Genomic DNA, 23,607 nt, shown 5'->3' on the forward strand with positions numbered 1-23,607 from the left:
TCCAACGTCTGTAATATTCATTTCCATATCCATCACATATATAAATGACCAAATTTTCATTCTTCTTTACCCATGGCCATCAAGAACTCACCTTCGCACACGACTTCGCCTCCGACGTACGCCTTCCCTTCCATTTTGGCAATTCCGAACTTCTTCTGCAACTTAACAAGAGTCATTCGCATCACCAATGTGTCTCCTGCAATCACGGGTTTTCGGAACCTCACTTTGTCGATTCCAGCGAAGAAGAAGTTGTCGCGTGAGCCTCCCACCTCTGGTTGCAGCATAACTAGACCGCCTACTTGAGCCATTGCCTGCAAACCCAACAATGTCATGGAGCTTTATTAACAACTATATTTAAGTATCATAAAAACATGGAGATCATATTTGGAGATCTTCATCACACAAGGATTATACCTGTCCTCTGTCATGACAGCTTCATACTAGTACAAGATATTGTGAAATTCATTGAGAAATAAAAAGGATGTGTTATTCATGAGAAAGGTCTAACCAAACGGAGCGTCCGACAAATAATCGATGGCACTAGCAGCCTATCGGATGCTGAAAATGAGAGGGATTTCATCACCTTTTTCACCCATGGTTGGTCGGACCTTGTTGGGATCCCACATCGATTGTAGAGGGGAACAAAACATTCCTTACAAGGGTGTGGAAATCTCTCCCNATGAATATGTCAGGAGAGATTTAATTAAATAATATTAAATTTGTTATATAAATATTAAATAAAAGCCAAATTCAAATTATTGGGATTAAAATGATAAAAAAAAAATTAATAAAAAAAGAGTGAATGATGAATTATAATTAATCTTACGCCCCATAATTAATTATAATGTATTTTGGATATAAAATTCCAATTTTATATTGTTTTCTAAGTATGGATATATATTTATTTTATTTAAATCATTCAACCAATTTATTATTACGAGTTTGAACCAGAGGATTTCCGTCATCTAAGAAATTCAATCCATAATTGGATGTGTAGTACTTCTCTACACACTGTTCATACACATGGACATGAACCTCGGGCAAGCTTGTGTATATATTCTTTGGACCTGACCTTCGACTAGCGTACGCTCACACTGCTAAAATACCATGGAAGGAAGGGAACACACATAGTATCATGATGTGCATAATACCACATCATAACATTGTAGTGTATGCATGTGTACTAATTATAATAGGGAAGTATCTCAATACATGTGAACGAACATACGATATGCATGAGGCCACCATAGTTCAAAATCATGGCATGTATATGTGATGCTTCATTTCATATGTAACATCGTTTTATGTCATTTCAAAATATAATGTATAACATAGTACTTTCATAACAGAGCATAATCATCAATGAAATAACGTGTCAATATGATATTTAATAACATGGTATGTCTCATATTACAACATAACATAATAAACAAGCATTAAACAATCACAAGGTACAACACGTGAAAGGACTACTGGGTATGTATCGTTTATATTTCAAACAGTTCATCCAACCAAACTAGTAGATGAATCACTTACTTGGTTGGTCTAAGCCAAAATTAATATGACAATTTTGGGACTTTAAGTCCCTTAACAATAATTCAATGGATTAAACCATATGTTCTCAAGCATGATTTTTTTTTTTGTTTTATTTTGACTTATATTCGAATCTACTCGCCAAATGTCGAAAATATATTCATCAAATAAATAGTCAAATTTGGAAAGTAATAGGATGGGACACCATCATTTTCATTTTTGCCACTTGTCTGTGACATGACACTTGACACATGTCAAAGCAACAACCACGGTCGGACAACCAAGCACGGTGAGACAAGAAATCTAAGATTTTCTGTCACTCTTTGGTCTTACAAGTTAAACATGTTAGAAACTACGACTCTCCACAATAATATGATATTGTTTATTTTGATCACAAGTTCTCATGACTTTGCTTTTAGTTTTCCCGAAGAGTCTCGTATCAATAGAGACAGTATTTCATTACCCAATGTGGAACTCCTCTTCCAAGAGTCTTCGTCAATTCGAGACCAAGACGTAGCCTAGGTGGTCGAGAAGGTCCCACCATTCTAATAATTTAAAATAATTTTTTCAAAAATCAAAACCTACAAAGAAAAGCTTTTCCAGAAACACAAACATTTATATCATAGGCTTTAAACTCCAACGTCTGTAATATTCATTTCCATATCCATCACATATATAAATGACCAAATTTTCATTCTTCTTTACCCATGGCCATCAAGAACTCACCTTCGCACACGACTTCGCCTCCGACGTACGCCTTCCCTTCCATTTTGGCAATTCCGAACTTCTTCTGCAACTTAACAAGAGTCATTCGCATCACCAATGTGTCTCCTGCAATCACGGGTTTTCGGAACCTCACTTTGTCGATTCCAGCGAAGAAGAAGTTGTCGCGTGAGCCTCCCACCTCTGGTTGCAGCATAACTAGACCGCCTACTTGAGCCATTGCCTGCAAACCCAACAATGTCATGGAGCTTTATTAACAACTATATTTAAGTATCATAAAAACATGGAGATCATATTTGGAGATCTTCATCACACAAGGATTATACCTGTCCTCTGTCATGACAGCTTCATACTAGTACAAGATATTGTGAAATTCATTGAGAAATAAAAAGGATGTGTTATTCATGAGAAAGGTCTAACCAAACGGAGCGTCCGACAAATAATCGATGGCACTAGCAGCCTATCGGATGCTGAAAATGAGAGGGATTTCATCACCTTTTTCACCCATGGTTGGTCGGACCTTGTTGGGATCCCACATCGATTGTAGAGGGGAACAAAACATTCCTTACAAGGGTGTGGAAATCTCTCCCTAGTAGACGCGTTTTAAAACCGTGAGGCTGATAATGATACGTAACGGGCTAAAACGGACAATATCTGCTAGTTGTAGGCTTGGGTTGTTACAAATGGTATCAAAGGCAGAGGCAGGTTCCATGCAATGTGCCAGCAAGGACATTGGACCACCAAGGGGGGTGGACTATGAGATCCCACGTCGGTTGGAAAGGAGAACGAAACATTCTTTATGAGGGTGTGGAAACCTCTCTCTAGTAGACGCGTTTTAAAACTTGAGGCTGACAACGATATGTAACAGGCCAAAGCGGACAATATCTGTTAGCGGTGGACTTGGGCTGTTACAAACCCTCCCGAATATTACTCAACGGGACCATATTTCAGATCATTAAGCTTCACAGCTTGAACGTAACCAGAGTAAGAAATTTACTATGCTGTTTTCTGAATTAGGCACTAAAGAATCCCCCGGGTCCTGATGGTATCATGCTGAAATCTCCAAAAGAATTGGAACTTTCTTAAAAGTGACACAATGAGAGCGTTCCAACATATTTTAAGAACATGGATTATCAATGCCTCACTCAACGAGACACACATGCATCATTCCAAAGAAATTGGAGTCTCGCACAGTTCATGACTACAGACCCATTAGCCTCAGCTCTTTCCTGTGGCCAGAGTTCTTTCTAAAAGACTAAAGAAGGTTCTTCCTCATATATCTTTGCGGTTATGGACCTTTAATATCATGTAACAGCTTAAGTCCACCCCTAACAGATATTGTCTTCTTTGAGCTTTCCCTTCAAAGATTTTAAAACGTGTTTACGAGGGAGAGGTTTCCACCCTTAGGAATGTCTCAGTCTCCTGTCCAACAAATGTGAGATCTCACAATCCATCCCCCTTTAAAGGCCTAGTGTCCTCGCTGACACACCGTTTGGTGTTTGGCTATGATACCATTTGTCATCTTTAGGTTTTTCCTTTCCGACTTTTCCCTCAAGATTTTAAAACGCGTTTACAAGGAAGAGGTTTCCACACCCTTATAAGAAATAAGAAATGTTTCGTTCTCCTCTCCAACCAATGTGATTCAATCCATTGCATTGGGAGAGCTTAGAAGTTAGTACTAGTAGCGCTATGATAGCTCATCTACACAATTTGCAGATTTTACATTTCTTTTTTTTCTCATATGAACATGGGCGATACATAACATTTGAAGTGGTTTAGAACTTGCATCAACCATGAGAACAGTTCATAAATTCATGAATTCATCGAAAGTTCATTTTGAATAGATAGTAAAGAGTTGAATAATTTGAAGGTTAAGAAGATACCTCAACCATGAGAACACCAGGCATGATGGGTCTATCAGGGAAATGCCCTGGAAAGAAGTTATCATTGATGGTAACATTCTTAATAGCAACAGCGGAAACCCCAGGATTGTATTCGATCACTCTATCTACTAAAAGAAATGGGAACCTTAAGCAAAAGAAAAAAAAATCACAATATAAGAATAAAATCCAAGAATCTCCAAAACCCCAAACAGAGGAACAATTTAACAAACACCTGTGGGGCAAGATATTACGAATCTCATTGATATCCATGACAGTAGGAAAAGATGGAAACTCTGAGGAAAGAATCAAATCAAATCAAATCAAATCAAATCAGCTACAAGGAGAAGAAGAACAACAAAAACCCCACGATTTGAAATTGGAGAGAGGAGCTTACTCTTTTCGATGGGAACATCTACTTTTTCTTCAATGGGTGCGTCGTGGACGGTGGTATTGAGAGAACACCGGAAAGTGGGAAGCGAATTGGAACGAAAAGAGAGGGAAACAGAGGGTGTGGGACGAAGAAGGGATCTGGGTTTGTCCGGGCATTGAGTATGGGTGAAGGAGAAGAGAGAAGTGGAAGTGGCCGCCATTGATGGGGATGAGGGGAAGCTCTGAAAGACGGTGGAAACGAAGGTGTGTGAATGAATTAACGTTTAGAGAGAGTAGTTTAAAGCTGTAAAAGAGCACAAATCCAACGCATTCGCATCGGCCTTCCCACTGACAGATCGATGATATCAAGGCCCCATTATTTATGTGTGTATAGTCTAAATTCACTATTGATATATATATATATGATTTTACCGATAGGCAGAGGAATTAGTAGAAGGATCTTATTTGACTGATAGCTAGTTTTACATATGAGTTCTAAAATTCTAAATAAACACATAGAGAATCAGTAACTTAAGTTAAAAGGTAGCTACGAGTAACTCTTCTATCTCCCGCTTTTAATTCTATTGGTTATGAGTAACTCAAGGAAAAACAAAATTTATTGATAATTAATATTATAAAGCTAAGAATGAGAAAAACAAAATTTATTGATAATTAATATTATAAAGCTAAGAATGAGAATGAATAACTTAATGTTAATGTTATTATGGATAATTAATATTATACAGCTAACATTCAAAATGGATAACTCATTTTCATTTTTTTTATAAATAAATTAAAAAATATTTGGGGTGAGAGAGGCTCGAACTCTCGACCTCAGGATTGCTCTCAGAAGCTATGAGACCTACGCGCTAGCCAACTGCGCCACCACCCCGTTGTTGTACCATTTTAAAATTTTAAGGAAAAAAAATTAAATTTCATATTAGAAGAAAATGTTATGGGGTGAGAGAGGCTCGAACTCTCGACCTCAGGATAACTCAGAAGCTATGAGACCTACGCGCTAGCCAACTGCGCCACCACCCCATTGTCGACTTAACTTAATTTTTTAAAAATGAATATGTATTTTTAAATTAATTTATTAATTAATAAACATTTATTGACATTGAATATTTAATTTTTAAATTCATTTATTAATGTTTATATTCGTAATTATAAAAATGAGGGTGTTTTATAGATGAGAAAAATATTAAAGATATATATTTAGGTCGAGTAAAAAACGGCCCAAAATTAGGCTATGTTGGACTGGGCTTACAAATCAACAAAACTAGGCCCATTCGTTAAATCCGACTACAGATTAATACAAGGGAACTGTATTATAGGCCAGCAACTAATTAAAACTAGCCACGTCAGATCAGACTAGAGATGGTCAACGATTCTCCGAACAATGAAAATGAAGTTGAGATCGAAATTATTTTCCTCATTTACCCGTTTAATATATATATATATATATATATATATATATATATATATATTTATAAACTGCTTTATATTAAAAAAAAAAATATATATATATAGTTAATTTTGAGACTCTAATTCTAATTTAAACTCAGGACTCTATGTAGGTTTTTTAACGGTAAAAGGTTATGTTGTAATATTAAAATTTAAAATTTTAAAAATTATGTTGGTAGACGGAATGAAATATATTGTTTTATTAGGATTATTTTTTTTTATTTTTTTAATTAAAGATTATATTGAAAAATGAAAACTTTAAAATAGCCGAACGAAAAAAAAATACTGGTGGGAGCCCAATCCTTGCAAAAATAAATGGGGAATGAAATAGGTGGCATTTCCCCATCGGATCTCGTCTCATAAACATCACTAAATCTGACCAGAACTTAGCAGAATAAGACTCCAAGATAGGTTTATATAATGATGTAGTTATTAATATGAGTGACGTTGTTAAGAATTAACCCGACTATAAAAACTAAAATAAAAAATTTAAAACTAAATTTTGAAGAAAATATTATTCCATACACTCGGGTTAAAAAAAAAAAAACATGTGGAGAAATTAAAAGGAAGTTGATGAGTCTTTTAATGAAGGCAAGTAAGGTTTAGTCATCACAAGGTCCATCCAAGTACCTATGGCGTCAAGTTTGGTACTCAAATAAAGGTTTGAAAAATACTTTGGAGTACTCCATATTCAACAAAGAGTTTGAAGTCATAGGATGTACTCAGTTTCTTCTATCCTTTATCCACATTCTACACTGATCGAATAATTTTCAGATGCTTCGTAGAAGTGTGTGTTAAGATTTAATTGAAACAACCTTTACCCTCCAAGATAAAGTCATTTAGGTTTTTGAGAGACCGACTATCTATTGAGGATTATTGGGAGTGAGTCCCACATTGGTTAATTTAGTGGAAGATTATGAGTTTATAAGTGAGGAATACTATTTTCATTGGTATGAGGCGTGTTGGGGAAGCCCAAAGCAAAGCCATGAGAGCTTATGCTTAAAGTGGACAATATTATACAATTGTGAAAAGTAATTTTTTTATATATCGTGCCAAAACCTATATCTCCCTACTTATTTCTCTCTTGCTTGCTTATATAACGCCTCTTTCAAATATCTCTCTCCCCTCGTTTTCTAAAACCGAGGCCAGAGAGACGTAAAAACGAAACATATCTTTCTCTCCCCTCGTTTTCTAAAACCGAGGCCAGAGAGACGTAAAAACGAAACGAATTGGCTTAACTCACTTGTCGTTGGAAAGTGACGTAAAAACGAAACGAATTGGCTTAACTCACTTGTCGTTGGAAAGTGAGTGCCGCACAATCGCAAATCTGCTACCATTAAAAATGCGATCGTCACAAGTGGTGCCAAAACCCATCTCAAAATGGGGAAACACGTAAGGGCTCGAGAATTGAATGAGTTTGAGTGTTTGGAAGTGAAGAAGAATCTTCTATTTTCTTCTCATTTGACCCCAAACTTGTCCATCAATTCATGATTTGTTTCAGATTTTGAAGGCTCCCTTGTCTTCACTTTCATGTCATCTTCTTGCCCAAACCTGCAATATCCTCTTTTATGATCCCAATCTCTCATCATATCTTCTAACCTTCTATTCAATCAACGCCATCATTTTTTTTCATCTCTCTTGGTCCCACCAACTCCTTTACCATTACTCAATTACGGTTCGTTTATGGTCGAGTGCTTACAACTTAGAGCCCAAACGACACTTATCGAAGAAAATTTGGATTATATAGTCGATTTGGCATCAACCCTAAAAGCACCATAATCGAGGTACTGATCAAGGATAGTGAGTTTATATTTGTTGATATGCTTTTGTGAATGTAGCCTTGTTATCCACACCTCTGACAGATGAACGAAGGACCGACCTAGATTTTTTGCATGGACCATCCTAGAGAAAGAGATCAACTAAGGTGTGGAACCCTCGTAATGCGTCTTTGATTTTATAATAAGCTAAAGAGGCTACACTTTTTCGAAACAATTTAGTAAAGATATTCACGTTATTATGTCTTTAATATCATTTTGATTTTCAAACTTTTAGTAATATTTCATTTTAGTCCTTAAACTTTTCAAATGTTCGTTTTGATTCCTCAATTATCGGGTTTGTTCATTTTGGTTCCTTACTATATAAGTTTATTCTAATGTTTTAATTGGTGTAGAAGTATATGATTAAATACTTTGGATAAGATATATATATGCATCATGATGTATGAACATATATCAAAGTCAAAAGTTACAGAAAAGAATAGCACACGATACCATTAGTGGTGTCTAATCATACTAGTATTATTGCTAAATGATCCTCAATATTCGTAATTATCCACAATATTTAACAACTATAAGCTTGCTTAATTATCCTCAATATTTTTTAGACTCGCATTTCGTGTTTAATTTTGTTTATATGAACGACACGTATGCTTACTCACCATATATAGAAAGCCAATTTAAAATTGAGATTACTAATTAAAACGATACAATCTACTATCATTGTCTTAGTAACGTCCAAGAGAACGCATGCTTTCTAACATATTCTGCCTAACTCTTCCAAACAATGTTTAACTTACACAACTCTCGAACTCTATTTTGAATTTGAACTAGAAACCTCGTCCATGAAATAAATCAATGCACTTACTTTTAAGTGTTGAAAATTTTTATTGATTCCCAACTCCGAGTGTCACGGACATGATTGTTTAAGACGTGTTGCATGTGACCGTGTATCGGATGTCCTAATCATGCTTGTCATAAGGTGTTGACTATGCTCGTATACCTGTTCCAAACCCCTTTACTTGCTTTCATGTATAGTTAAGTCTTTACTATTTCTGTTGCGTCAATACACGAATATATGACTAAATTATATCTACGCCCACTAAGACTGAGATGCCCCAAAATGTACTATCGAGAGATGTCAACATTTTCTCGCAAACGTGACCCAAGCCTCGATCATAAAATCGAGTTGTCTGCAAATTAGGATTTTCACATGACTAACTTGTTTATCATATTAGAATAAGTGTCATACAATCATTGTCTTGCTGCCATAAGAGTGAGAATATGACACTGAGCTGCCCCATCTTCACCCAAGCTAACAGAGTCTACTCTCCCGAGCTACCCAATATAAAGTTAGACTTGGATCTCGAGTTCAGTTTAAGCTCTATACTCAACGAATGATATTTTAGTATATCATTCCCGATATACTCGTAAATGGTTGCTTTTGCAATACGCATCTCAAAATAATGATATACAGCCATGTATGTAATATCAAACTTCAGTTCGTACAAAACTTTAGCTTATTTGGATTCTACAATATTGGAATAAAGAATAATAACATTAAATAAATAAAAAATAAATAAATAAAAAACATTTTAAAACTTGTGAATGGTGCTGAAGAAATTCTGATTTGGGAATATATAAATTAGAGGAATAAGAATTTTTTTTTTTTTATTTCCCATCTCTTATGCTTTAATATTCTAAATTTAAAAAAAAAAAAAAAAAAAAACTTTAAATTAAAATATTATAATATAGTCTAATTCTTATTTTTATACCGATATTTCATGATTTTTTTATTTATATTTATTATAATGTCACATTTGTGGAAGAATTTAATAAAAATATTTAATGAATATGGTAAATATTTTATGTTAACTCTAAAAAGGATCCAATAATTAAGATTCTTAATCATAATGTTGTCATTGACTATTTTGTTATATAAACTTTTGTCGTTTAATTATTATTTCTTTTTCTTTAAATTTTACTTTTTGTAATCTTCATCACAATTTAAAATTATAAAATTATGGAACTTTATTAAATTTTTATTTTTATAATTTTCAAGAAAAATATATATTTTTAAAGTATATTCTTAAACCGAGTTCAAAATAATAAATATAATTACTGTTAATAATCAAGAATATATATAAAAAGCTAACAGGGTGGGGACATAGAATATATTCTCCGTCCCCGATAGATAATTTTCTCCATTCACACTCTGTTTCACTACACGAGGCGGGTCTCCCTAGAAAAAGAATACCCCTAATCCCAATGCAACTCATTCAATCATACACAGTTTTGAACGACAGAAAGAAGTGAGGAAACCTCTTTTCTGCTCTATTCGTTGCTTTTCTTTCTGTTATTTCTAAAGTAGTTGATTCAAATGACAAATTAACCATGTATTTATGTATCAAATTAAAATCACTTACTGAATTACTCAAATTTCTATAAACTTGAGATATCAATGTTTTTGTCAGCATGGTTAAGACGACGTACTATGATAGAACGAATGGTTCGAACATACAACGTGTTACGTTATTGAGTAGGAGGGAACATAAGGCCATAATTGACACAGTTTTTGATAGAGAAACGTATGCAAAGGGATAAGTTTTTCTTTGTTAATCTCAAAACTTTGTCAGCTTGTTTGCTTGGTTTGGCTTTAGCATGGCCATGTTTTTTATGTGGGGTAACCAAAAGTTGTGTATCTTTTGAATATTAGGCTCAAAATGAGAGGCCTTTGCCCTTTGCCCTTTGCCACTTTGACATTATCATCTCCTTTTCTCTTTCTATCTTTATGTGTTTGTGTGTTGGCATTGTGGGTTCATACAACAAATAAAACACCATCATTGCACTCACCATCCCACACACACACACCCTCCCTACCCATTTCCCATGTCTATGTGTTGCAAGAAGCGTTAGTCGTGATCAAAAGATAACACCCTTTTCTAAACTCTTCAAAAATTTCTTACTATCAGTGAAAAAATTTAATTTTTACCGTTTTTAAACGTGTCATTCTGTATCTGTATGTATAAATTTTACTATCGATGAAAAGATTCAATTTTTTCTTTTGGGTGAAAGGGGTAGGCATTAGTGTGTGTGGGTGATGATGCCTCTTTTTAAAGACTCGAAATTTAATATGAAAGGTGAAGAGGATGGGTACGATTGAAGTGAAAAAGATAATCATTTTTCAATCAAACATATCTAAAAAGGAGTGATATTAAAGTCATATTTTTTTGGGTATCCCTCCATTTCATGCAAATGAGAGAAAAGAGTATTGCCTGCATAAACCCTCCTTTTTACCTTTCTTTTTAACATTTGAATTTCATATGAACACAAGGGCCCCTTCCTCCATTCCCAATACTCCAAATCCCAACAAAAATAATTAAAAAATAACAACGTACTATACATGTTCTTCATCGTTCTTCATCGTTCTTCGTCGTTCATTGTTGTTCATCTCTAATTAAAATAAAATCTAAAGTGAAATGATTAAGGAAGGAAAAGATAAAGAAAAGAAAGGGAAAAGGCATGTGATTGTGTGCATATCTTTTCACAAAATGATGAATTGCATAAAATAAATAATAATTATTATGAAAATTAAAGAATATGATAATGAAATTATCAAGAGATTGTGGCGGCTGAGGCTTCCCACAAATCTCGCCTCCAATCACTCCTTCTAATCTAATTAAAAGAGACAGAAAATCTTGAAATTAAAAAAAAAAAAATGGTTAATTTAATTTTAGAATCATAATATAAAATGAATTATGAAGAAATAATTAAAAATAGATCTCTGTTATTTACACCATAATAATAATATTAATAATAATAATAATTACCAAGAAAATGAGGTGTTTCAATTATGTTTGATAATGGCGATGGTTAATTAACGATCTCTCTCTTCTATTTCTCTCTCTACTGTAATTTCATCAATTTTTCTCATTTTCTTTGATTTTTTTTTTCAATTAATCAGATGAACATATCCATGGTTCCACCATACCTTCAGTTCTAGCTCTTAAATTCTCCGCCGCTTTATCGCCGTGAAATCCCGGTGAATTTGCAGTGCCGGCGGCGGCGGCGTATCTGATTAATTTTCCGTTGAGATTTCCATTGCTAGATCTTAGATTGACACCTTGTTGATTTGGGTCTCCGCCGCTGCCGCCGATAACCCAGCTCGTCGGTGGAGGGTGGTTGTTGTCGTTGTTATTGTTGTTGTTGCTGTTGTTGTTGTTGTCGCCTCGTACGGTTTGGCCGGTCGGTAGGAGGCCGTGGCTGTGGCTGTGGCTGTTTAAACCGAACTCCTCGAAAATACCCATTTTGAGATTTTGATCGTTGGATGAAGGGATCAATTTGGGGTTGGATTGAAACATGTTTTGGATGTCAAAAATTGGATTTTGTAAGTTGCCGCCGGCGAGGAAAGCCGATGACGGCGGAGAGAGAAACGGCGGTTTTTGAGGAAATGGTCGCAAAAGGTAATTCTGTTGTGTAGATTGTACAACATCTAAATGTGTTGATGATCTACCACCTCCGCCTCCGCCTCCACCACCGCCACTGCCACCGCCACAGAACAAATCGAATCTCGCGGCGTTTCTTGTAAAAGGAGACGACGAGGAAGCGGTGAAGGGTGGAGCTGGAATTCCAGTGAATTCTTGAACCATGGCACGGAAATTAGTAGTGTCTGTTGTTAACACCGTTGTCGGAGCTCGTCGTGACGCCCTCGGCCGCTTCTTCGAGCTCCTAACGACGTTCGCACCACCACCACCACCGCCACGGCCACAATTATTAGGAATATCTTGCAATTCCGTCTGATCCGAAGCTCGGAAGGAATTAACACCATCAGATGGGTGAGAAAAATTGTGTACGCCGGAGAAATTAGAGATAGATGATAAGCTCTGATCGGCGGCGGCGGAATTAAGATTTGCGGCGTCGAGATCCGGCGGAATTTGATCGGATCTCAAAGACCGAGACCAAACCATATCGAAATTGAGAAGTGGGTTTTGGTTAGAAAGCGAAGATCTTGGATCAAATAAATTGGACAAAGGATCAAACATGGCAGCGGCGGCGGCGGCGGAGGAGGAAGAGGATTGAGTAAGAGGGTTGGTTGGATGGAAGTTTCCGGTGAAAGAACCACCATGACTTGGTGGATTAGCCAAAAAGGCGGCGGTGATTGAGTCGGCGGGTGACTCAAACTCCTCATCGCCGCCACTAGACGACTGCATACTCCCACTATTTCCAGACTCCATGGAGAGAGAGAAACAGAAATTAAAAACCGATAACTGAAGGGTCTGAAGAAAGGCAATAAATAAACTCCTAATAAAGGCAATTTTTTTTTTTTTTTTTTTTTTTTTTTTTTTTTNGAAAAAAAAAACCCAATTACAAAATGGGTATTAATTAAAAATAAAAAATTTGCAATAATTCTTCATCTTCTTCATCTTCTTCTGGTTTTTTTGTCTCAAAAGTTGAGAATTAGGGTTTTTTCTGTACGTTAGAGAGAGAGAGGAAGGTGTAGGCTTTTTGCTGGATTTAAGAGAGAGAAAAGATGATAAAGGAAGAAAGTGGGGCAGCCATGGAAGAGGAGGAGAGAGAAACTGAGTTATGAATTGGTCAATCCAAGAGAGGTAAAGGGATTTTGATTCTCATTGTAAAAGCAACCAAATTATACAATGGAACATGGATGAGTTGTTATATGCATGCATACATACACATACATACCCCGACCATTTGAAAGTACATCGACCCGACATTGAATTTAATGTTAACTAAATTATTAAAATATAATACAACACGTTAATTAGAATAAAATTCCCGATAAAAACTAATTTAAAATAACCTCCGTACACCCACATCTTCACTTATCTCAACTTCATTAAATTCTTTTATTCTATTTTCGTCTCTGTAATTTAAAATTAAAAAAAGTTTATTCCTTACTGTACTCTTCGGGTTTTTATATTACATTAAATTTAAATTTAGTGTAAAAAGAATTTTTTTTAACTCGAACATTCCGCTTTAAGAAATGTAAAAAATACCTTATACTTAAATTGTTATACGAAATTAAATACGTATGAATTTTACGATCGAGAGTACATATGGGCATTAATTAAAAAATAATAATTATTAGGTGGGCTAGCAACCAAGAAATTAAAAAATAATAAAAAGAAATTAAAAAAATAATTAATAATAAATTAGGGTAGATGGTAGTTGAATACTATACTATAAAGCTATTGAGATGATGACCATAACGTTCGTCACTATTACTTCTTCTTCCACTAAATCAATTTAAATGCCAAACATATCCCCTAATTAATTAATTAATTATTTAATTAATTAAAATGACAAACAATTTCTTTTCAAGATTAGGTTAATGATAGCCCACCCATAGCAACTTTATTTTTATTGCTATTTATTACTCAAATTAAAATTATATTTATATGATCGTTTGCCGTTCTAACAATTCTCGAGATGGATATCAGATCCTTGGCTGAAATAGTCACTGATATCTTAACTCAAATCGTGGGGATTGACCGAGTCAAAACAAAAACCATTTTTTGTTTTAGTGAGACAGATGAAATCTGTCTATCAATTGATCCAGAACTATGAAAAACATCATCTATCTATCAATTGATCCAGAACTATGAAAAACATGAAATAAGATGTGTTTTATTTATTTATTTATTTATTTATTTGGTGATTAGATCTAACAAGCTATCTACCCACTACCAAACCAAACCCTATCCCTAACAAGTAAACATCCTAAATTTTTCACTTTTTTTCTATACACGTTTCATCCCGAACTTATTCTAACTTACCTTTGATTTCCACCTTCTATTTTGGTTTGTGTTTTATTTTTAAGAAATGTTTATTTAAGCTCGAGAGAAACCGACTATGTCTAAATTGATTTTTCAGTTGTTTAAAAACTCTATGTTAGTGCTTCGAATGCCTTTTTTAAATATTTGAAAGTGGTATCAGTTCATTCATGTATCATTTCTATATACGAATACCAATTGTCTATTAACTTTCGTCTTGGTTCATCGTGTATCACATTCTATATTTATAATGTCCCATCATTTTATACTTAAATAAATGGGCCACTATTAAAAATTAAAATATATGATCACTTTATATACAAAAGTTCGAGACCACGAAAAAGATATTAAACACATAATTTGTTAATTAATCATAATTTGATTATCAAAATATAATTAAAAGGTTTCTGGAACCTTTCACGTTCATAATTCTAATACGTCGTTGTCACAAGCCATATAAATTCATTGTAATAAAAATGAATATGAAAATACTCGGTAACATCTAACATTTTGGGTATGTTTTGACGGGTTGAATTATTTCAAATTGATAATTATAATTATATTTTAATGGTTTAGTTGACTTTACTTAGGTACTTTGAGAGTTGACTTTGACTAATGTTTAAAGACAAGACATGTTTGAAAGGAGAGGAGAGTTGTGTAGTGACACTAGTGAGTTTTGTGATTATTATGGAAGTTTGGCCTTTAGTATATAATAATAGTGGACCATAAATAGTTTGGCTTTTAGTATATTTTTAGAATTTTTCAAATTGTTTTTGAGTCATCTATTTTAATCATAACTCAAATCTTTGACTCGTTTTTGCTTATGTTTCATTTGGAGATTACTATAATGTCTTGTAATGTCATGACTCGATTCTCGAGATTTTGAAAAATTAAATAGTGACTAAAAAGACGAAATCGAAAACAAATAAAATTAAAAAGAAAATAAAATAGAAGATAGAAATTCGGTAAAATTTAAAACAAGAAAAGGAACGATGTGCCAGCCTTCTCGCTGCTCCCCGATGGGGGTAGACACGAGGCGGTGTGCCAGTAAGGACGCTGGCCCCAAAGGGAGTAGATTGGGGGGCGGTCCCACATCGATTGGAGGAAGGAAAGAGTGCTAGCGAGAACGCTGGGCCCTGAAGGAGGTGGATTGTGATGTCCCACATTGGTTGAGGAGAAGAACAAAGCACAATTTACAAGGGTATGGAAACCTTCCCCTAGCACACACGTTTTAAAGCCTTGAGGGGAAGCCCAAAATGGAAAGCCAAAAGAGGACAGTATCTGCTAGGGGTGGATCTAGGCTGTTACATATAATTTCCTAAAACTTCCTTCCATCCATAATTTTAATGGATTTTGACACTAGATGTCCTCGACAATTCCTTCCATGCCCTATGTGCGACATAGCCGTCCCCACGGACCAACACGAGTCCTTCCAGTATGTTTTATCTTCACACACATGCATCTTAGAAAAATGCACACGTAACTATAGAGTTTTTATAATTGAGAAATCGAAAAAGAAGATGCACCTTGTTGATATAGATAGTAACTTTTTAGTCATTCTATCCTCAGAATCGTTCTCATTCAGGAATAATCTCGTTAACCTAATAATAACTCGATTGAATTTAAGCTTACTCGTTAGTTGATAAGCACAATTTTATTTCTAAATAATCGTGTTGATCTTTACGTTAAGAGGGCGATACAAATCTTAGTTCGAAACGAAAGAAAAACACAAAGTAAGGTTGAAAAANGCTTTGGGCAATGAACAAACTTTTCAAATTTTTCTTTCTTTTTTGGTCTTTTTTTTACCCATATTATCATGTTCTTGATTCTAAAAGTTAAAGTTTTTAGTGCACATTTTGTTTAAACATAAACCCTAAACACCAAGGGAGGCAATGGTGTATATATTATTCTCCAAACTTTACATGTTTTCAAGGCATAGTTTCACTTTAATCATATCAATGATAAGTCACTTCCTTTGGACTCAATACCACAATAACATGCCATCTTTTTTGTTTACAATGCACCCTCCTTGCCTTCAAACAATACCACCTTTATATTGGGTCATACATGTCGTTTTCATTACACTTTTTTTTGCTCTTCTTTTTTCATCCTTTTGACTCTTATCCCCGCCCTATGCTTCAACTCATCAATCATCGCTCCTATCTTAAGTCAAAATACCCATTACCTAACTAACCATTTACTCGTTTTTTTTGTAACAATTAAGTACCTCGTAATGATTTAACGTCACCATGTTGTTGAAGAATGTCAGAGTCATCAGGTGCTTAATCCGAACATCAAATTATGAATATGGGTCGTTATAGAAAATCGATGAAAGATTGATGGTGAGTTTGAGATGATGTTGAATTTGGGAAGCAATTATTTGTGATTGGGAAGTGTGATCGGTTAACGTAGTTGAACCAACAAAAATTAAAAAAGCAACCAAATAAGCCAAAAACTTTAGCTCAACAACATTCACATAAGACAAAGTGGTGAGCCCTACGTTGTTCCCCATCTTCGATCTTGTTAAACTGGACATACACTTCAGTAAATGATAGATACATGAATGAATCGAGACCATATTCAAATGAGAGCAATTTTGAGAATACGGTGACTTAAAATAATTAATCATTTTGGTGGCTCAATCATAAAACTCTAAATTGAAGTATGTTTTGTTTTGAACAATTATATGTTTCGTGACCTCTAAGAAATTAAATATGCTAAAAAAACTCGTGTTGATCTATGAGAATAGTCTACGCTCTTAGAAAAAAGGAATAAGTAACATGATCATGTCATATTGAATCATGAGCGTCTGTTGTGTGTTAGAATATACTTTATTTAATGAAACGTTTACGTAACTATCTATATCTATCTATATCACGTTACAAATTTATTAATTTGATGTTAACATTACTTTTTAAAGATAGGAAAAATGACAAATATGCCCTTCCAACTAAAAGATGAGAGACATAATGATTGTACGGATTACGGGACAGAGAAAAATTAAAAGATCTGTAAAATAAGATAAAATCCAAACAAATGAACCCAACGTGCTCCAATTCAATAATAATAATAATAATAAAATCACATATTTTAAAATAAAATAAAATCTAAAAATATTTATTTCTCATTGAAATTCTCGTACTAACCATATCTTTGAAACGTGGTACTAAAAGTTTCGTTCATATATAAATGATATTTAATTCTTAATTTAAAGATATTTTTTTAATAAAAATTAAGAATTTTAAATGTTATTTAGACAAAAGCGTATATATATATATATATATATATATATATATATATATATAAAGAATTTTAAATGTTATTGAGACAAGCGTATATACGTGTGTAACAACGTATAACGTATGACATCTTAATGCATAACCCATTAGACAAGCAACAAGCCTTGTTGAACTTTTTTCACCTGTTCTTCTAGATGAAGGTAAAAGTAAAAGTTTTTGGTAACAGTGTTAGGTAAACTCTAAGATAGGTGAGCCAAACTAATAGACATCACTTTTTCTATTGAAATATCTCATTTATTCAATCCTAAGACCCTACCTAATAGTCGAAATTGGTCCAACTTCTTTACACGAGTTAGGGCGAAGAAAAGGAAACCGAGCGAAGAAGAAGAAGAAGAAGATTACACAACCTAAAAAAGTTACGGTGTAATTAATTTTTAATCTGTTTGATTATTTAGCTCGGTTAAGACACGGAATCCTCGTTTTTTAGTCTTTTTTATGTTTTTTTTGTAATAAGCAAAAGGGGTCGAGGATCGCAAGAATTGAGAAGTTCTCCACTGAATAGGGTGAGAAAGAAAGGTTGGGCAATGACAGATCGAGGGAAGTCAAAGCATTGGTCAAGAGAGACCAAGAAGGATATAGGGACTTTATATTCGAGGGCTTGTTAGGGCCCTGACAAAGAGAACAGTAAGGATAATAAGCGGAGAGCCCGCCAACAACCTAATGAACCAAGCAGGAACTCTGTTAAGGCAGTGTCGATTAGTGTCCATTAGCCTCATATGGTTACGTTTAATAGGTCCATTCTCTGAATCGAGTGGTCGTAGAGTCAAGTTGAATATAAGATGCATATTTTTTATATGTTCTCAATTAAGAAGTTAAAAGTTGTAAAAAATGAAGAATACAAACTCTTTTAAACACGAGTACTCGCGAAGAAAAGAAAAGAAATGAACGCTCGTATCAAACTTGAAAAGAATAGCGAAAACTACTCGTAGAGTCCTATAAGTTTGAGGAAAGCCAGATCCTAAGCCACCAACTTCTGCTGATTAATTTCATCTCATAACATCCATTATAATGTGGCTGCCTTTCACATAACTTTTGAGCTCCTGGCGCCTCTTCCCCACAATGCTGGTCTTCTTTTGTAGCATCTACACAAGGGTTGCGCCTCATCCATGCATGGTTGTGTATATTAATTTCGTCCGCTGTACTTTAAGCTTGCCATCCGAGCTTTGGCTAGCGCCTCGCCGACCTCCTCGTCGTTGGGACCTTCTCCTAGCAAGATCTCGTAGTCGTTTATTGAAGCTTCCCATTTTCCCAACTGCATGACATCACATTACAAGAATTTATATGATCCATAAACATGGGAACGAGGGGTTTACTATAACCGCCTATCACAGCCATACACCGAGCGATGTGCCTATTAGGAATTATGGATCTCCACAATGGTATGATATTGTCCACTTCGAGTATAAGCTCTCGTGGCTTTGTTTTGGGCTTCTCCAAAAGGCCTCGTACCAATAAACCCATGATCTTCCACTAAATTAATGAAGGTGGGACTCACTCCCAATAATCCTTAACAATCCTTCCCTTGAACAAAGTACACTATAAGCCTCCCTTGAGGCTTATGGAGCTCTCGAATAGCCTCTCCTTAATCGAGGCTCGACTCCTTTCTCTAGAGCCCTCGAACAAAGTACACCTTTTGTTCGACACTTTAGTCACTTCTTCGAGGCTCATAATTCTTTGTTCGATATTTGAGGATTCTATTGACATGACTAAGTTTAGGGCATGGCTCTGATACCATGTTAGGAATCGGATCTCCACAGTGGTATGATATTGTCCATTTCGAGCATAAGCTCTCATGGCTTTGCTTTGTGTTTTTCCAAAAGGCCTCGTACCAATAAACCCACGATCTTCCACTAAATTAACCAACGTGGGACTCACTCCCAATAATCCTCAACAGTGCCAGAGTGGATGTTGAGCATCAAAAGGGTGGACACGAGGTGGTGTGCCAGTAAGGACACTAGGCTCCAAAGGCGGGTGGACTGTGAGATCGCATATCGATTGGAGAAAGGAACAAGTGCCAACAAGGACGTTGGGCTCCGAAGGGGGTGGATTGTGAGATCCCACGTCGGTTGTGGAGGAGAATGAAACACTCTTTATAAGGTGTGGAAACCTCACCCTAATAGACACATTTTAAAAACCTTGAGGGGAAGCCTGAGAAGCTAGCGGTGAATAGGAGGAAGAATATAAGGTACCTTCCCATTGCAATCGGCTCGCCGTAGTCTAGCCTTGCCATACGACGGGCGAACGTTAAGCGCTGCATTGCAATCTTCAACTGCTTTCTCAAACTGTCCAAGTTTGGACCTGCAAGCAGCTCGGTTACACAGCAGCACAGCATTGTATGGATCATGCTCAAGTCCCTGCCCATATGCAAGACATGCCTCAGAGAATCTGGATGCTTTGAATAACTCATTGCCATTTGATCGAGCAGCAGCAACCGCTCGAGCTCGCCTCATCACTACATTAGTCTCTCTGTTGTTCGAGTCAAGCCGAGCAGCCTGCTGTACTGCCTCCAGTGCATCATCGAATCTGCAGTCACACATCATCTTCAGAACCATCTCTAAAGTGTTGAGTTATGCTCAAATTGACAGTAATATCAACACGAACCTGCCTGCAGCCAAGTCGACCTGAGCTCGAATGAGTAGTAAATTGGCATTGCCAACAGGACCAAGGAACTTAGTACAGGCATCCACTTCAAAGGTTGGACCTCTTGATATAGCTTCATCAGCATCTTGGTGCTTGTGAAGCTTCAAAAACGCCTCAGCTTGCAAAGCAAATATCTTTTGCAAACAATCCACAAGATTCAATTACTAAATGAACCATTTTAAAACAGAATCTTAAATAACTAAAAACTAAGCACCTGCGGAGCGGAATCTGCCCCGGATTCTATCGCAAAGTCGGTCTCCTTAATCACGGTGTTCCAATCTCGGAGTCGTCGTGCTTCGGTGCATTTGTTCAAATGAGCTTGAACAGCCTTGGCTTTTGCTAAGTCCTCTTGATCAGCCTCTGGTCCTGATTGTTTGTAATGATACATTGCCTTTTCTGCCTCTCCTAATCTGTATTCTCAGTTAAACAACAATGTACATATTTTAGTTTCGACGACGCCGAAGACGTTCCGATATTCAAATCTTAGACAAGGATTGTTTCCAATACCTAAGATACAATGTAGCAAGTCGATGATGAGCTCGATGGTAATGCGGTTCGATCGAAATGGCTTCTCTGCACTCGAAAACTGCATCAAGAAGCATGCCAAGTGCTGTTAAAGCTGCACTTTTATTGCTTCGGTACGACGCCTTGTTCGGGTTGATCGCAATTGCAGCTTCATATAAAGCTAAGGCTTCTGCAAATCTTCCATTCTTGTAATCTTCATTCCCCATGATTTTCAATTGCTCGGGATCCATTCTAGTCGACAATGCTCGACAAAGCGAACTCGATTGTTCGGCATGCCTCGGCTGACCCTTGGCTACATTCCTCATCCCACCATTTTGGTGTTTCCCATTTCTTATTGGAGTCTCTTCTCTTGCTGTTTTAGGCACATAATCAACCACATTGTATGCATTTCCATCTCCGCTAGCTCCTTGTCTTAAGTTACCTGTGAAAACAGTGGCATTCATCCTTAAAAGAATCGAACTTTAATGAACTTCTAACTTGCATCAATCTTATAGGCTAATTTGATTAAATGTAATGGATAATGTTACCCAAATTTCCAAAGATCATGACATTGCTGGAGGAGGCTCGAACAAGCGACCCATTAGTCCCCTTAGATTGTTGGTGATCAGCGATCATGATCTCGAGCTCGCCAGAGATCCCAATGGCGTCCTTCGGCACCTTTCTTCCTTGGTCCACATATCCATGCCCGGCCGCCGCCACTCTGCTCGGCGGTGCCGCTGTCTTACACCCTTCATTCTGCTTGTTCATCGGAACTCCTCTCTGCTGATTCGAATACACCGCCCTCTGTTGTCTCGGCTGGTTCGGATTCACCTTACTCGCTGGTTTCGACTCTGCCTCATCGGAGCTCCCACGCCGGCGCTTCGAATTTAAAAAAAAAAAAAAAAAAAAAAAAAAAAAAAAAAAAAAACATTTTGGTCTTATTTTATTAAATTTTGAAGTTGGTCGTTTTTATATAAAAATAAATTGATATTGATTACAAACTAGTGAGTTTTTACTGTTATTTTTTAATTTTAATTTTTATAGAAAATTCGTTTATCAATTTCTATTTATCTAGTGGGCCCAAATAATAAATTTTGATAGGCCCAATATTAAATTGAGTGAACAAAAGGATATGGGCCGCCACAATAGTTTGGATTTTGTCCAAGCCCAATTACGACCACTACCTGAACTCCATTTTGCAAATCATTGGGCCTCATTCTTTATGGACATGAAACCACTCTGTTTCATATTTTTTTCCGAATTTTAATAATAAAAAATATTTTTTATGAATAATTTCAAAAAATAATAATAATAATTAATTAGATAATATAATAAATATATAATAATTTTAAAAAAAGAGAGAACAANTTTTCAATTGCTCGGGATCCATTCTAGTCGACAATGCTCGACAAAGCGAACTCGATTGTTCGGCATGCCTCGGCTGACCCTTGGCTACATTCCTCATCCCACCATTTTGGTGTTTCCCATTTCTTATTGGAGTCTCTTCTCTTGCTGTTTTAGGCACATAATCAACCACATTGTATGCATTTCCATCTCCGCTAGCTCCTTGTCTTAAGTTACCTGTGAAAACAGTGGCATTCATCCTTAAAAGAATCGAACTTTAATGAACTTCTAACTTGCATCAATCTTATAGGCTAATTTGATTAAATGTAATGGATAATGTTACCCAAATTTCCAAAGATCATGACATTGCTGGAGGAGGCTCGAACAAGCGACCCATTAGTCCCCTTAGATTGTTGGTGATCAGCGATCATGATCTCGAGCTCGCCAGAGATCCCAATGGCGTCCTTCGGCACCTTTCTTCCTTGGTCCACATATCCATGCCCGGCCGCCGCCACTCTGCTCGGCGGTGCCGCTGTCTTACACCCTTCATTCTGCTTGTTCATCGGAACTCCTCTCTGCTGATTCGAATACACCGCCCTCTGTTGTCTCGGCTGGTTCGGATTCACCTTACTCGCTGGTTTCGACTCTGCCTCATCGGAGCTCCCACGCCGGCGCTTCGAATTCGGACTGCTCGGCGTTTTAACGAAGTTATTGTCTGAATTCCCAGACGAAAACGAAACATTTGAGGCGCTTCTTCTTGTCCAAAATCCACGCCGACCAAACACAGCTTTCAAAAAACCACAGCTAGATTTCTTGTCCGAAAAGTCATTATCCATTTTGAAAACCACACCCAAACTCCAATCGTGTCGAGTATCAAAAAGTTACAGACCCATCATTTGAAAACTGAAAATTTTCTCATAGTAACAAAGAACATACACAACAACAAAGGACATAACCCCAGGAGCTGACTTGCATCTCTCCCCCTAGAGTGGCTACCTCAAAACAGAGCCCTCTGTTTCCTTCCCCCAAAACAGAGCCTCTGTTTTCTTCCTCGAAACAGAGCCTCTGTTTTCTAGCCCCTCTCTGAGTTTCTCGAAAAGGGTTGAAAAGAAACGAAAAAAAGAAGAAAAACCCAGAAATTATTATGGAAAAGAGCTGCAAAATCACGAGGAATTCGGACAGAATCCGATTGAATGGTGAGGGAACAAGGATAACGAGAACTTGAATTGAAATGGGGTTTTGTTATGCTTCGTAAATTCCAAAACTTTTGCGTTTG

The 23,607-nt window shown here is 36.2% G+C and overlaps 3 protein-coding genes and 2 non-coding genes across 5 annotated transcripts; all 5 read right to left on the reverse strand.

Moving 5' to 3' along the window:
* Positions 1-2,128: 2,128 nt before the first annotated feature.
* On the reverse strand, positions 2,129-4,874 carry LOC111809739 (3-hydroxyacyl-[acyl-carrier-protein] dehydratase FabZ-like). The gene is made up of 4 exons (XM_023696139.1): positions 4,534-4,874; positions 4,372-4,432; positions 4,140-4,284; positions 2,129-2,479 (listed from the first exon to the last, which is right to left on the reverse strand). Exons 1-4 carry the CDS (start codon positions 4,727-4,729, stop codon positions 2,225-2,227), a joined length of 657 nt encoding a protein of 218 aa, XP_023551907.1. The 5' UTR covers positions 4,730-4,874; the 3' UTR covers positions 2,129-2,224.
* Positions 4,875-5,313: 439 nt separating this feature from the next.
* TRNAM-CAU lies at positions 5,314-5,400 on the reverse strand. The gene is given in 2 exon segments: positions 5,314-5,349; positions 5,363-5,400. It is a non-coding gene; the product is annotated as a tRNA-Met (tRNA).
* Positions 5,401-5,464: 64 nt separating this feature from the next.
* Positions 5,465-5,549, reverse strand: TRNAM-CAU. Its single transcript is given in 2 exon segments — positions 5,465-5,500; positions 5,512-5,549. It is a non-coding gene; the product is annotated as a tRNA-Met (tRNA).
* Positions 5,550-11,706: 6,157 nt separating this feature from the next.
* LOC111810412 (homeobox protein 5-like) lies at positions 11,707-12,984 on the reverse strand. Its single transcript, XM_023697118.1, has one exon. It carries the CDS (start codon positions 12,982-12,984, stop codon positions 11,707-11,709), a length of 1,278 nt encoding a protein of 425 aa, XP_023552886.1.
* Positions 12,985-18,747: 5,763 nt separating this feature from the next.
* LOC111810628 (inactive TPR repeat-containing thioredoxin TTL3-like) lies at positions 18,748-23,411 on the reverse strand. Its single transcript, XM_023697362.1, has 6 exons — positions 22,675-23,411; positions 20,991-21,429; positions 20,698-20,893; positions 20,445-20,617; positions 20,033-20,366; positions 18,748-19,095 (listed from the first exon to the last, which is right to left on the reverse strand). Exons 1-6 carry the CDS (start codon positions 23,165-23,167, stop codon positions 18,967-18,969), a joined length of 1,764 nt encoding a protein of 587 aa, XP_023553130.1. The 5' UTR covers positions 23,168-23,411; the 3' UTR covers positions 18,748-18,966.
* Positions 23,412-23,607: the final 196 nt, after the last annotated feature.

The sequence above is a fragment of the Cucurbita pepo genome, chromosome LG14, assembly GCF_002806865.2.
Source record: "Cucurbita pepo subsp. pepo cultivar mu-cu-16 chromosome LG14, ASM280686v2, whole genome shotgun sequence".
Taxonomy (NCBI): domain Eukaryota; kingdom Viridiplantae; phylum Streptophyta; class Magnoliopsida; order Cucurbitales; family Cucurbitaceae; genus Cucurbita; species Cucurbita pepo.

Bases quoted from the DNA above. Each gene is read 5' to 3' on its own strand.
- LOC111809739 (XM_023696139.1), bottom strand. From the start codon at position 4,729: ATGGCGGCCACTTCCACTTCTCTCTTCTCCTTCACCCATACTCAATGC. The intron at 4,285-4,371 runs GTGTTTGTTAAA...CTTTTGCTTAAG, and splicing joins CGTAATATCTTGCCCCACAG to GTTCCCATTTCTTTTAGTAG. The intron at 2,480-4,139 runs GTATCTTCTTAA...TTGGGTTTGCAG, and splicing joins CTGGTGTTCTCATGGTTGAG to GCAATGGCTCAAGTAGGCGG.
- LOC111810412 (XM_023697118.1), bottom strand. From the start codon at position 12,984: ATGGAGTCTGGAAATAGTGGGAGTATGCAGTCGTCTAGTGGCGGCGAT.
- LOC111810628 (XM_023697362.1), bottom strand. From the start codon at position 23,167: ATGGATAATGACTTTTCGGACAAGAAATCTAGCTGTGGTTTTTTGAAA. The intron at 21,430-22,674 runs GTAACATTATCC...CTGTTTTCACAG, and splicing joins CATGATCTTTGGAAATTTGG to GTAACTTAAGACAAGGAGCT. The intron at 20,894-20,990 runs GTATTGGAAACA...CTGAGAATACAG, and splicing joins CTTGCTACATTGTATCTTAG to ATTAGGAGAGGCAGAAAAGG.